Below are 11120 nucleotides of genomic sequence, written 5' to 3'. Positions count from 1 at the left end.
TCTCTAGTTGCGCTGAGCGGGGGCTACCCTTCATTGTGCTGTACGGGCTTCTCACTGCAGTGTCTTCTCTTGTTGCAGAGCACGGGCTCTAGGTGCACGGGCTTCAGTAGTTGTGGCATGCGGGCTCAGTAGTTGTGGCTTGCAGGCTCAGCAGTTGTGGCGCACGGGCTTAGTTACTCCGCGGCATGTGAGATCTTCCCGGACCAGGGCTCGAAGCCGTGTCCCCTGCATTGGCGGGCAGATTCTTAACCACTGCGCCACCACGGAAGCCCAAAAAATAATGAACTTCTGATATACCATTGAATCCTAGCTTTGCCTCTTAACAATTGGATGATTTTGGACAAGTGTCTTCATCTTGCAAAATCTCGCTTTCCTCATCTGCATACAGAGAAAATAATGCTGACATTTCAGAGTAACCAGTCTAAAAATATCAATGTATGAAAAACCCCTAGCCCAGTGCCTGGCATATTGTAAACACTGAGTAAAGAATTGTTCTCATTCAACCAGTTCCTGAGCCTTCTAACCGTCCCATCATCCAGCTCACATTTCTCTTGCTGTTCTGGGAGATAGGGGAACACTTGGTCAGGTAACCTGCTGCAGGACAAAGGCATGATTCTGCAGTGTCCCTCCACCTCCCATGGCCCAGCAGCATAAGCCTTTTCAGAAAGAATGGGGGTACGGAAGGCGGGGTTTATTCTTTGTGAGATCTTACTCACAAAGAGTGAATAAGAACAGGTGCTTTTCCTTTTTGTAAGTGCTCCAAACGACCATGTTAATCGTCTGTCTTAAAATTTTGCCCTGTATTAACATTAAACTCACTGGTTCATAGTACAGAAAATCTATCTTCTCTTTAAAAAGATCCAGTCTCCTAGAATCTCTTCCTGAAATGGAAACATTTCACTGTTCCCCCAAATCACCAGCACTGGTATGGCAATCCCGTGCATAAGCTCCTTTCATTGGCTGGGGTCTCATTCCTTTGACTATATGTGCACTTCTCCTCTGAGTGAGGCACAACGAATAAACAATTTTTTAAATAATAACTGTCGTCAACCATATCCTGGCAAATCTCCTTCTGCTTTCTCTTAACGACATCTTGAATAGACCAAAGAAATCCTCTTAGGTAAGTTGGGATGGGGTCAGCTATAGGGCTATTGTTGAACATGTCAGGGATAGTTTGACTTCCTATTAAAAACCCTGAAGGAGGTATTGGGCCACAAGTGGGTTTTGGTTCTTTAGAAGGTAAGGTACTTACTGCTTCTGTGCCCTCAGCAGGAAAAACTACACCCAAGATCCTGCTACAAACCATTGCTATTTGATGGTCAGAATCAAGGTCAAGAATGAAGGTCCCCTTCCCATCACAACCCTACATTGTCTCTGCCCGTGTGAGGATGTGGGTCTCCACCTGAGAACCACTGGCCTCCGCTTCCATAAGACTCACTCTTTACATACTCAGAATATGAGTAAAAATACTTTACCTATTATTCCTCCAGCCCCCAACTTATCCCAGACTCTGATAGTTTAGTTCATTTAACCTTGTCCCATTTCGTCTAAACATTTTATCTGTTGTTGCTCGTCTGTGGAGCCTAGGTGGATGCAGTCTGTTCACATAACAGAACTTCTTTTTTCTCCATTTCTATAAATGCAGATGCGGTACTTCCCCACCCCAAAAGCTTGGGCTAAAATGTGGCAAGATCAAAGATACTGAGACCCCTTAACTGGAGAGAAGGTGGAGGTGAAGGTGAATTAAGAACTAAATGCTTTTGGGGGGAAGAGTAGGGTTTTTTAAAAAATATATATACATATGAATGTTTATTGAGTGCTTACTATGTGCCCAGCATTTTTTTATGTACTTTATGTATACGTTAAATACCACATGTGAAACTCACAAGACAGCAGTAAGTTACAATTATACTCCCATTTTACAGATGAGGAAGCTGAGTCACAGAGTGTTTACACAAGCGTCAGAACAGGGATCTGGCTCCCGAGTTGGCTCTTGACTGCCACATTGAATCATCACGGGATAGAGAGTGACAGGAGTTGGGAAAGGAGACCGTTGCCAACGTGATCCAGGAAGGCCTCTCTGAGCAGTGGCATGGGGCTGCGACCCGAACAAGAAGGAGCCACCCGCCAAGACCCAGGAGAAGCATTCCAGGGAGAAGGAACACCAGGGGCCAAGGCCCCAGGGAGGAGAAAAAGTTATTTTGCTCCAGGTAACAGGCAGGGGCAGAGAGCAGAGAGCGGCATGGCAACAAACGGAGCGGTGGGCTGCCCAGATAAGAGTAGGGTCTTTTGTGGGGAGTATCAAAAAGGTGACCAATGTCCCCCCTATCCCCACTAAGCACACACCAAAAAGGAAATAGACTTGAAGAATGATATTTGAGTTAGATTTTTAAGCAGAATTTTATAATAGTGAAGAGAAAATACTGACGTGAAACATGAAATTCCCTTCCTTGGTAGTTTTTAAAATAAATGGTTGGGGTGGGGAATAAGGGGGGTAGAGACAGATCTGTTTGGATCTGTTTTGTTCCTCTTCTTAGTGATAACAAAAAGGGAGGTTAGATTCACTCATTCATTCTACAAATATTTGAGTCCCTCCTACATGCCAGGCACTGTTTAAGTGACAGTCTGTAGAAGTGAACGAACCAGGCAAAACAGACAGTAAACAGACAATCAATGAAATATATATTCTGTCAGATAATGCTAAGTACTGTGGAGAAAAACAAAGAGGAAAGGGAGGCAAGAAGTGGCAGGAGCGGGCGATGAGGGGGTAAAAGAGAGGATGTTTTAAATAGGGTCCTAAGGGAAGACTGCAAGGGGAAGGCGACCTTTGAGCAGAGCCCCAAGTAGATGACAGGTTACAGGCAGATAAGCAGATAGCTGGGGGAAGAACATTCCAGGCAGAGGGAAAAGCCAGTGCAAAGGCCTGGAGGTGAGCGCGTGCTTGGCATGTTCTAGCAACAGCACAGTGCAATGTGGCTGGGGCAGAGTGATGGAGGGGCTGGTGGTAGGAAATGAGGTCAAAGAGGATGATTAAGGGCTCAAATATGTCCTCCTTTAATTTATGATTCAATTCCGCATGCATGAAACATTCCTCTACACCAGAAACAAAACCATGCCCTCAGGGGAGAGATTAACAGCAACAATGGAACATAAATAAATAAAAGTAGCTACAGAAAATTTTCAGTCATCAACTCTCTCTCGGGTATCAGCCAGTCTCTCTCTGCCTAACATGGTGTTTTCAAGTCTCTTCTGCTAAATCAAGCCATAGACCACCTAGCAACTGCCTATGAATGATTAAGAGTTTTCAAATTCAGGCACAGTCTTTTCACTTGAATATATGTCAAACCCAACACAAAGCACTTAATGAAAAATACGAACGGAATAGTAAATAGGATGGGAAATGTTACAACATAACTCTAAAGCAGCATGATATCACATAGCCTATTAGCACAAAATCCAGAAACCTCCCGTGTTCCCCAGACCCATCTCTCCACAACTGTTTACCTCCGGTTTCTCTGGGACTTGTGGGAAACAGTTCTGACGCAAATGCATGTCAATACCTGCAGACAATTCAGAAAGGCCTAGGTTTCTCCTTCCTTACTTCTTTCTCCCCTCTCCCTGCCCCACCCCAGAGCAGAACACTAAAGCATCCGAGTGAAAAGCCCTGCAGCTCATCAAGATGAAGGCAGGCATTATGTTTCAAGTTGAGGTTCAAAACAGCTTGCACTTTGCCAGGACTTCTTTCTCCCTGAAATCAGATGGCGCCTCTGAGCACTTCAGTGTCCTGAGTCACAAGCAAGGTACACACCCGCTCTTTCATTGAAGGCCACCAGGCTGAGACCCCATCTTCCTCCTCGGTCAAGTGAACACAAGGACCAAGTCGAGAGCACCTTCAGAAGAGGTTCCTGGGAAGGGTCCAGGCTTAGAATAAAAAGAATGATTTCAGTTTCTCTCTTCTTGTGGAAATATGACAACCCAGAAATAATTTTTAAAATCTCTGCCCATTATCTTTACATAAGACCACCTACATCTGCCTAATTACTGCACTGTTTATGTCAGGTGACTATTTATCCATTAAGCATATCCATAGGCCATGCGTGACAAAGACACTGTATTAGAAAATTTTAGCCCTCGGAGAGCCTTTCAGATTAGAGCCCTAGGAGATGAGAGTAGGCTGCTACCCACTGACCCCGTCTTGCTGGCAGACAGGTTTCCGTGAATTAGTTACCAACCTACATAAATTGGGCAATTTCACATAAAAATCTAAAATTGGAGACGCTCTTGAAAACTTGAAAGATCTGGCAATGCTGGACCAAAATTCCTATGTAGAAACAACTGGTGTGACCCTTCAGACAGAAAGTGCGGGGAGCACATGCCCCCTGAGTCAGCACCCACTGGCTCATACCCCTGCCTCCTTCCCCATTAGTGCCTTTCCCTGGGAGTATGCACCTGGGACACCCCCCACCCCCGCCAGAGAATTTTAAATGACTTACCTAAGGTCACTCAATCAGATAAAAGCAGAGCAGGAACCAGAATTCGGGTCTCCTTCCCAAGACACCCCCATTCCCTGGAGCTCCAGTTGTGAAAGAAATTGTGCCATATTTGAAGCAGTTTCTCAAATGATATTAGTTCTGAAGTTATTTTAATTATAAATCACCGGTGCAATCTAATGAAGACATCAAAGCTGTGATACTGGTATAGACCAGAAGGGCTGGGGAAAAGTATAACTAGGAGATATAACACTTTCTGAGGGATTTAAAATGTAAGTAATCTATATTTAAAATATCATGATTTTTGTGAGTAACAGAGTACAACAAAGAAAAGCTGAATAAAAGTCACATCCTAATTGAACTATACTGAATAAATTAGCAATGATACGTCTTGGATTTTTTTCTCTCTAAATCTAAAAAAGATTTAGACTGAGAGGTTTTTCTAATGCATGAATTCTGCCCACCTATCTTTCATGTCATTAATTCATGGTAATATATATATAATGAAGATAATGGGTAATTATTGAGGACTTTCAAGATTCTTTATAAGTGATATTATTTTCTCCATAAGGTAAATTTACGGGCCAACCTAAAAACATTTTGTTTACATGGGTAGAAGTATTATAAATGTATATATAATATAAAAGTATGGTAGCACTAATGACCCTGATGTTAATATTTTCATCCTACATCAACTCAGAATAGAAATGAGAGTTTTTCTACATTCATTTTTCTACACACCACTGGCTTATCATCATAACTCCATTCTCTTTCCCAGGAAGTTCAGACTCCATCTCCACAATTTCCAGAAACCTGTCACCTTGAAGAGGTTTAAAAAGAAACCCAAATATTTCTTCCTTTATGGGGTCTTAGTTCCCAGACCAAGGATGGAACCCAGGCCCCCATCAGTGAAAGGGCCGAGTCCTAACCACAGGACCACCAGGGAATTCCCACCCAAAATATTTCTTTGGAAAACTATGTAGTCTTGAAAATGACCCCCCCATCCCCCTTCCAAAAAAAGAAAAAATTACTAACCAGATGGTGACATAGGGGTCATTGATATGACAAGTGGAACGTGCCACACATTTACGGTTGCACAGTGCTTCCAGCAGGGCCGGTAAAATGAGAGGCTTTATTGCTTTCCTACCACATTAGCAGCCATCTAAACCTGGGTGCCAGAGAGAGCATCTAAGACAGTCTAAGCACAATGCTGTTCAGTAATGCTGTCATGCCATGTGAAACCCCGGCTGCTAAAATTACACTGACACTTGGCAGAAATGATCATCACACTTCCCATCACAGCATTATGACAGGCAGAAAGAGTGTCTGCGTGGTACAGGCAGTGCTCAGAGCAGAACTGTGCATCCCAGGAGGCACCAACGTCTGAGGCCACGCAGAGAAGGGTTGAGTGGGAGCTGCCCTTTGAAACCCACAATCAGAAAAATGCCGCAGTCTCCATCCATCCCCTTCCTAGGGACCCAGAAGTCACTGCTCAAGTTCAAAGTCCAAACTTCGCTTTGCCTTCATTTCTTAATCAGAGGAGGGAGGAGGAGTTCAGTGGTCAGGCAAAGAAAAGGACGGCTCTATTTCATCTGCCAGAGTGGCTTTTCTCCTTCTCCTCCCCACCCACCCTCAAGATCAAGGCAAACTCCTTCGGAGCTAGGAGACCCCTTAATTGGCAGAAGGACGACTTTTAAAGCAATGGGAAGGCACTCCTCTCCCCGGGGGCCAAGATTACTGCCTCTGTTCTGGCACGGTTTTGTTCTAACCTCAAGCACGTGTCTGCTTCCTCACTACACAGCGAAGGAATCAAATGCAACTAAAGGGTTAAACAAATGCCTTGGAAACCAGACAAGGAAAGACTCCTGGAGCCATGCAGGTGCGGAATTACAGCCTGCAATCGCTCACCAGGCCTCAGATTCCCGGGCTCAGAATTAACAAGGTTTGGCTTTTCTTGTTTTGCCATTAAAAAAAAGAAAAGAAAAAAGAAAGAAATTTAATATTCTGCTCTCCCTGCGTAGAACTCAGCACACAGTAGATGTTCTCAGTAAATATTTGTTGAACGGTCAACACAGTTTTATGATTTCATCAGAGTTCTCTCCCACCCTGCAACTACCAGTCTGATTTGAGGTTTCTGGTCCATAGACGGCCAGTTTAGGGCCAGATCATCTGACATAACAGCAGAGGACTATGTCCCCTTATGGGAGTCACACCAAAGCTCTGCACCATAATGAAGTCACCTTATTCAGAATCACAAATACCAAGAACAATGAAATTATTAAACATAAGAAAACTGATGACCAGGCAAAATGAAAATAAGAGACAATTTATCTTATCTTAGCCAATAGAGGGAAAGGCTAAAGTATGGAAGACATATACAGAAGAATTTGTTCTTTTTTATTTAGTCACAACACATCAGTACAACAGAGGTCAAACCCAGTTCAGTGGAGGTTGTTTAAACTACACCTGCTAAAGGAATAAACCTGTAAAATGATGCTTTAATAGCCCAAATCAAATTAAACCAAATAGAAGGCAGCAAAGCCCTTTTAAGTATCTCAATAACCACATTTCCATGCACCAAAAAGGAAAACATAAAAATTTCCAGTGAAAAGAAAACATGGCAGCTCCAGGAAGAATTAGGTTATACATTTAACAGGTTCCACTGGACTATTCCATTGACCACTTGCACACCATGATCACTTATCCATGTTAACATTTGTGAACTTGAGATCTGTGAAATTAAAAATTCATTGCATTGCTTGGGGCTGGTAAATGCAGACATATTCTACGCAATCATCTTCTGTCTCTTCCCTGCCAACTCCAAACAGGGACCTCTCCTAACCAAGCCAGAACTGTGAGTCCTGGTAGACGACAGCAATTGGTCATTCAGATTCAGGGGCCCTGATGGTTTGTACGTTCACCCTACTGCTGCAGGAAGCAGAGAATTAGCTAGTCTTCTTTCTTGGATAAAGCTGATCATCTGATTTGTCAACGCTTTATTCAGAAATATAAAATTCAATATAGCCCCCCCAAAAAAGAATATCATTTATACAACACCTTAATTGTCAAAATATCAACAAATAGCATCATGTTAACATTGAGCATAGTGGTTTGGAAAATTAATTCTAAAAAGAGACTGTATACAAGGAGAAAAACAGACCCAAAATACTAAATGTTAAAATTCCCAAAACTTTGAGGCAAAATGGAATCATTCTTAGACAGATAGGTTTACAAAGTAAATTAGGCACAGTCCAAACCTATCACCAATTTGTTGGTTTATATTCACTATTTCAATTTAATGTCTGGAACAAAATTTAACAACTAGTTTTTAAAAACTGCTAATACATGACATGATAAAAAAAAACATTAAAAAAGAAAAAGTGAACCAACAAACCTTTCGTCTTTCAACAAAATTTATCTGAAAGTGTACCTTCTTCCTTTTTATTTTACTGATGACTTTAAGGTGATGTTGGCAACAGCCCAGCTCAGCTGGGATTTTAAGCTTTCCCTTCCCTCATTCTACAGCATCAGTTCTTTAAAAAGCTCCAATCTCCGTCCCCCAAGGTCTATAGGGTTTGCCAAGGTTTGCTGCCTGCGTGGGTGCCGAAGGGCTCAGTGCATTGGGAGAGAGTAAGTGGAAGGAGCCAAAAGAGAAGGGGAAGGCCGACAGGGAGGCCACCGAGGAGAGCAGAGGCGGCGAGAGTTTGGAGGCGGAGGTGACCACGGGGAGCACCGGTCCAAGGCTACCGCTAGGGGGCGCCCGCAAAGCCGACGCCTCCGGATGTGCCGTGGCCAACCTGCCCTGGTGGTGGGGTTCCGTGGGCGAGGCCGTGGTGCCAGTGTTCCCGTGGCCATTCTGGGGCAGCAACAGGGGGTGCGCGACGTGCGGGTGATGTCCGAAAGCACTCCCCCAGGGAATGTGTCCAAGGCCTGCGTGAGCGCCGCTTGCCGCTTCCCGCTGGGAGGCATAGTTGTTCAGATGCGAGACCAGTCGAACTCGAAGCGGGTCCGTGGCATCTAGTCCTTCAATGATGCTCAGGTAACGGGCGACTTCTGCCAGGCATTCCCGAAACCCCAAACTCCTATAGTCCATAGCAAGGGCGTGCGCGTCAAAATAGCCTGGGGAAACGAACAAAAGAAAAACCTCAGAGCTTCGCTCATTTCCCGCATTTCTTCAATCCCAAAGGCAGCCCTTCCTGGCAAATATCTACATCCTTTTTAAAAAAAAAACGGCATTCACGGGCTCTTCTGAAAGTCCAAATATTTGGGAGTCGACCAAAATCTTTGCATTAATCAACATGAGAAGTATGTCTTTGCTAATGCAAGTTCAAAGCCCAGTTAGAGACTGCCAAGCAGAAATTGGAATTATACCCTACCGGCAGATGAAACTATGTTCATTCCTTTCATGTTTTCCCTCAACAACAACAAAAAATACATCAAGGACAGAAAAACCACAGACTAGTGAAATTCATTAGACACACAGATGTAAGTTATCATCATGGAGCTTTTAGGCACTTGGTCCAGAGTAAAGCATTTTTCCGGCTGGAGACAGACAAACAGACCTCCTCCGTCTCCCACCTTCCTTTGGGTTTTCTTTACTTAACCACAACAGGTTTCTTTCCTCAACAGTCATGTGGCAGCTTATTCTTTAAGAATCTTGTATATGAAATTAAGACCATATACTTAAAAAAAAAAAAAAAGCTTTTTCTCAAAAAGGTTGACAAACAAATGTGGTTTGAGCTACCTGATCAGAGCTGTCACAACTTTAGGGCACCTCACCCATAATAGGTATTTTCCAAAAGAAGGTGCATAAGCTTAATTTGCAGAGGGCTGGGATGATGAATTCACTGGCGAAAAACCTATGCGCACGTGAAAATGCACTGACAGGCAACCCCACACACCACAAACCGTTCTCTCCCCACCCCCAAAGCACACAGTAAAAATAAGACAGCGACTGCACCAATCCTGGCCATGGGCGGCTGTTCACTCTTCCCCCACCGGACTAGAGATGTACCTTTCCCTCCTGCAGTGTGCAGCATTTTCAGGTGATCCACCGTCATCTGCAGGATCTCGGCTTTTTCTAGCTTGGCAGATCCCTAGAGAAGAGAACAACAACAAAAACAAAAACTGATTTGGTACCAAGTGCCTTTGGGGAACAACTTAAAATATATATGCACGTATATGCTCTGTAAATCATAAAAGTACAGACAACAGCAAAATAAATTATCTTCCAAAATATGTTGGACTCCGGATGAATTCATTTCCTCCGCACAAACAACGCGGTTATTTTCCACGGCACGGGTAAGGTTCAGATTAATGATGGGAAGAATTCTGAAGGTGTAGATAGCTACACGGAGAGCTCTACCTACTTTCTCCATTACCTGCTTCTCAAAAGCACTGGGTACCAGCCTCCTCAGCTCAGACAAACTGTTATTGATCCGATCTCGTCGGCGCTTCTCAATGATCTGTAGAAAGCAGGCGAAACAAAGGGGAACATTTCCATTACGACTGTAAATTCCAAAGTGAAGAAAGGTGGTTCTTCCCGTTAATTAACAAAACAACCCCCGCCCCCCCAAAAAAGAGGGTGCACTGTAAAGAGACTTACGCCTCTCCGTCTTTTCCTGGCCAAGATCTGTGAAGATGTAGTTGGGGACATGGAACCTAGAGCCGAACTCAAGTTCCTAAATGGGGGGGGGGGGGGGGACAGGAATCACCGTTAAGCGAGAGGAGGTGATCTGAGGGGTCGCCCCCACGCCCTCCCCGTACTCAGATTTTTTTTGGCAACTTGGTCTTGAAGAGCCTCCGGGGTCTTCACCCGGGGCGGAGGCCTGCCGGAGATGCGCAGAGGTCAGTGCAGGGCGCCGGCGTGCCCCGGGCCCTTGGGCGCTGTCACCGAGGCCAGCCGGCGCTCGCCTCCCGCTCCCGCTCCCGCTCCGCCGCCGCCAACTCACCCATTCTCATCCGCACTCTCCTTTTCCACCTCGATGGTCTCGTCCAGCTCGCTATCGGAGGAGCTGTACTCGGGGTGGGCTCGCTTCATGCTGGCTACGCGGGGGATCCGGGGGAGGGTCGGCGCGGCGGGCAGGGAGGAGTTAACTGCAGCGGCCCCTCTCCGCGCTCGGCTGCTCGCGCTCCGCACACACTGGTCCGGCTCACTCTCTGCCTCCGGTTAAAACTCAACCATCCCTTTCCCACGCGGCGCCCCTTCCCAGGGCCCTGGGGAGGGCGGGGGAGTAGAGGGGGCGGGCAAGGGGGCGGACGGGCGGGGCGTCGGCTCCCGGGCAACAGCCTTCCCTTGGCCAATCCGCTTTCTCGCTCCACTGATTGGCAGCCTCTCAGGGGCGGGGCGGGGGCGAGGCCAAGGGCGAAGGCGAACCCCGCGCCCGCCCTCGGCGCCCGCCCCTGCCCGGCGGCGGTGTGTCGGCTCCGCAGGGGCTCTGTCGGGCCTCCGCTGGGGGGAAGGAGGAGGCGCGGGCGGTGGTGGGCCGGCGGCGAGCAGGCTGGGGAGGCCGGGCCGGGACACAAGCCGGTCGGCGGCCGCGGCCCCGCCCCGCCCCGCGCGCCCCGATTGGGCTGGCCGCACGCCAGGGCCGCGCCTGCAGCGCCGCCGGTGAGCCGCACGCGCCGCGG

General features: G+C 46.3%; 1 protein-coding gene across 2 annotated transcripts; it reads right to left on the bottom strand.

Annotated features, from left to right (window-relative positions):
• Positions 1 to 6866: 6866 nt before the first annotated feature.
• HEY1 (hes related family bHLH transcription factor with YRPW motif 1) lies at positions 6867 to 10700 on the bottom strand. 2 transcript variants are annotated; one of them, XM_082363607.1, is made up of 5 exons: positions 10442 to 10700; positions 10096 to 10171; positions 9872 to 9955; positions 9505 to 9586; positions 6867 to 8609 (listed from the first exon to the last, which is right to left on the bottom strand). In XM_082363607.1, the coding sequence occupies exons 1-5, from the start codon at positions 10528 to 10530 to the stop codon at positions 8026 to 8028; spliced, it is 915 nt and encodes a 304-aa protein (XP_082219733.1). In that variant the 5' UTR covers positions 10531 to 10700; the 3' UTR covers positions 6867 to 8025. The 2 variants fall into 2 exon arrangements, with proteins under 2 accessions (XP_082219733.1, XP_082219732.1); XM_082363606.1 differs by having other exon boundaries at positions 9860 to 9955; positions 10442 to 10668.
• Positions 10701 to 11120: the final 420 nt, after the last annotated feature.

This window comes from Balaenoptera borealis (genome assembly GCF_965194805.1).
Source record: "Balaenoptera borealis genome assembly, chromosome: 17".
Lineage (NCBI taxonomy): Eukaryota > Metazoa > Chordata > Mammalia > Artiodactyla > Balaenopteridae > Balaenoptera > Balaenoptera borealis.
This window is presented reverse-complemented; position numbering and strand designations above follow the sequence as displayed.

What these genes read in the sequence shown, in the direction of transcription:
- HEY1 (XM_082363606.1), bottom strand. Translation starts at nt 10,530, where the DNA reads ATGAAGCGAGCCCACCCCGAGTACAGCTCCTCCGATAGCGAGCTGGAC. An exon ending in GAGAGTGCGGATGAGAATGG is followed by an intron (nt 10,172 to 10,441) that starts GTGAGTTGGCGG and finishes CCCCCCATTTAG; the next exon opens with GAACTTGAGTTCGGCTCTAG. An exon ending in CCAGGAAAAGACGGAGAGGC is followed by an intron (nt 9,956 to 10,095) that starts GTAAGTCTCTTT and finishes TGCTTTCTACAG; the next exon opens with ATCATTGAGAAGCGCCGACG.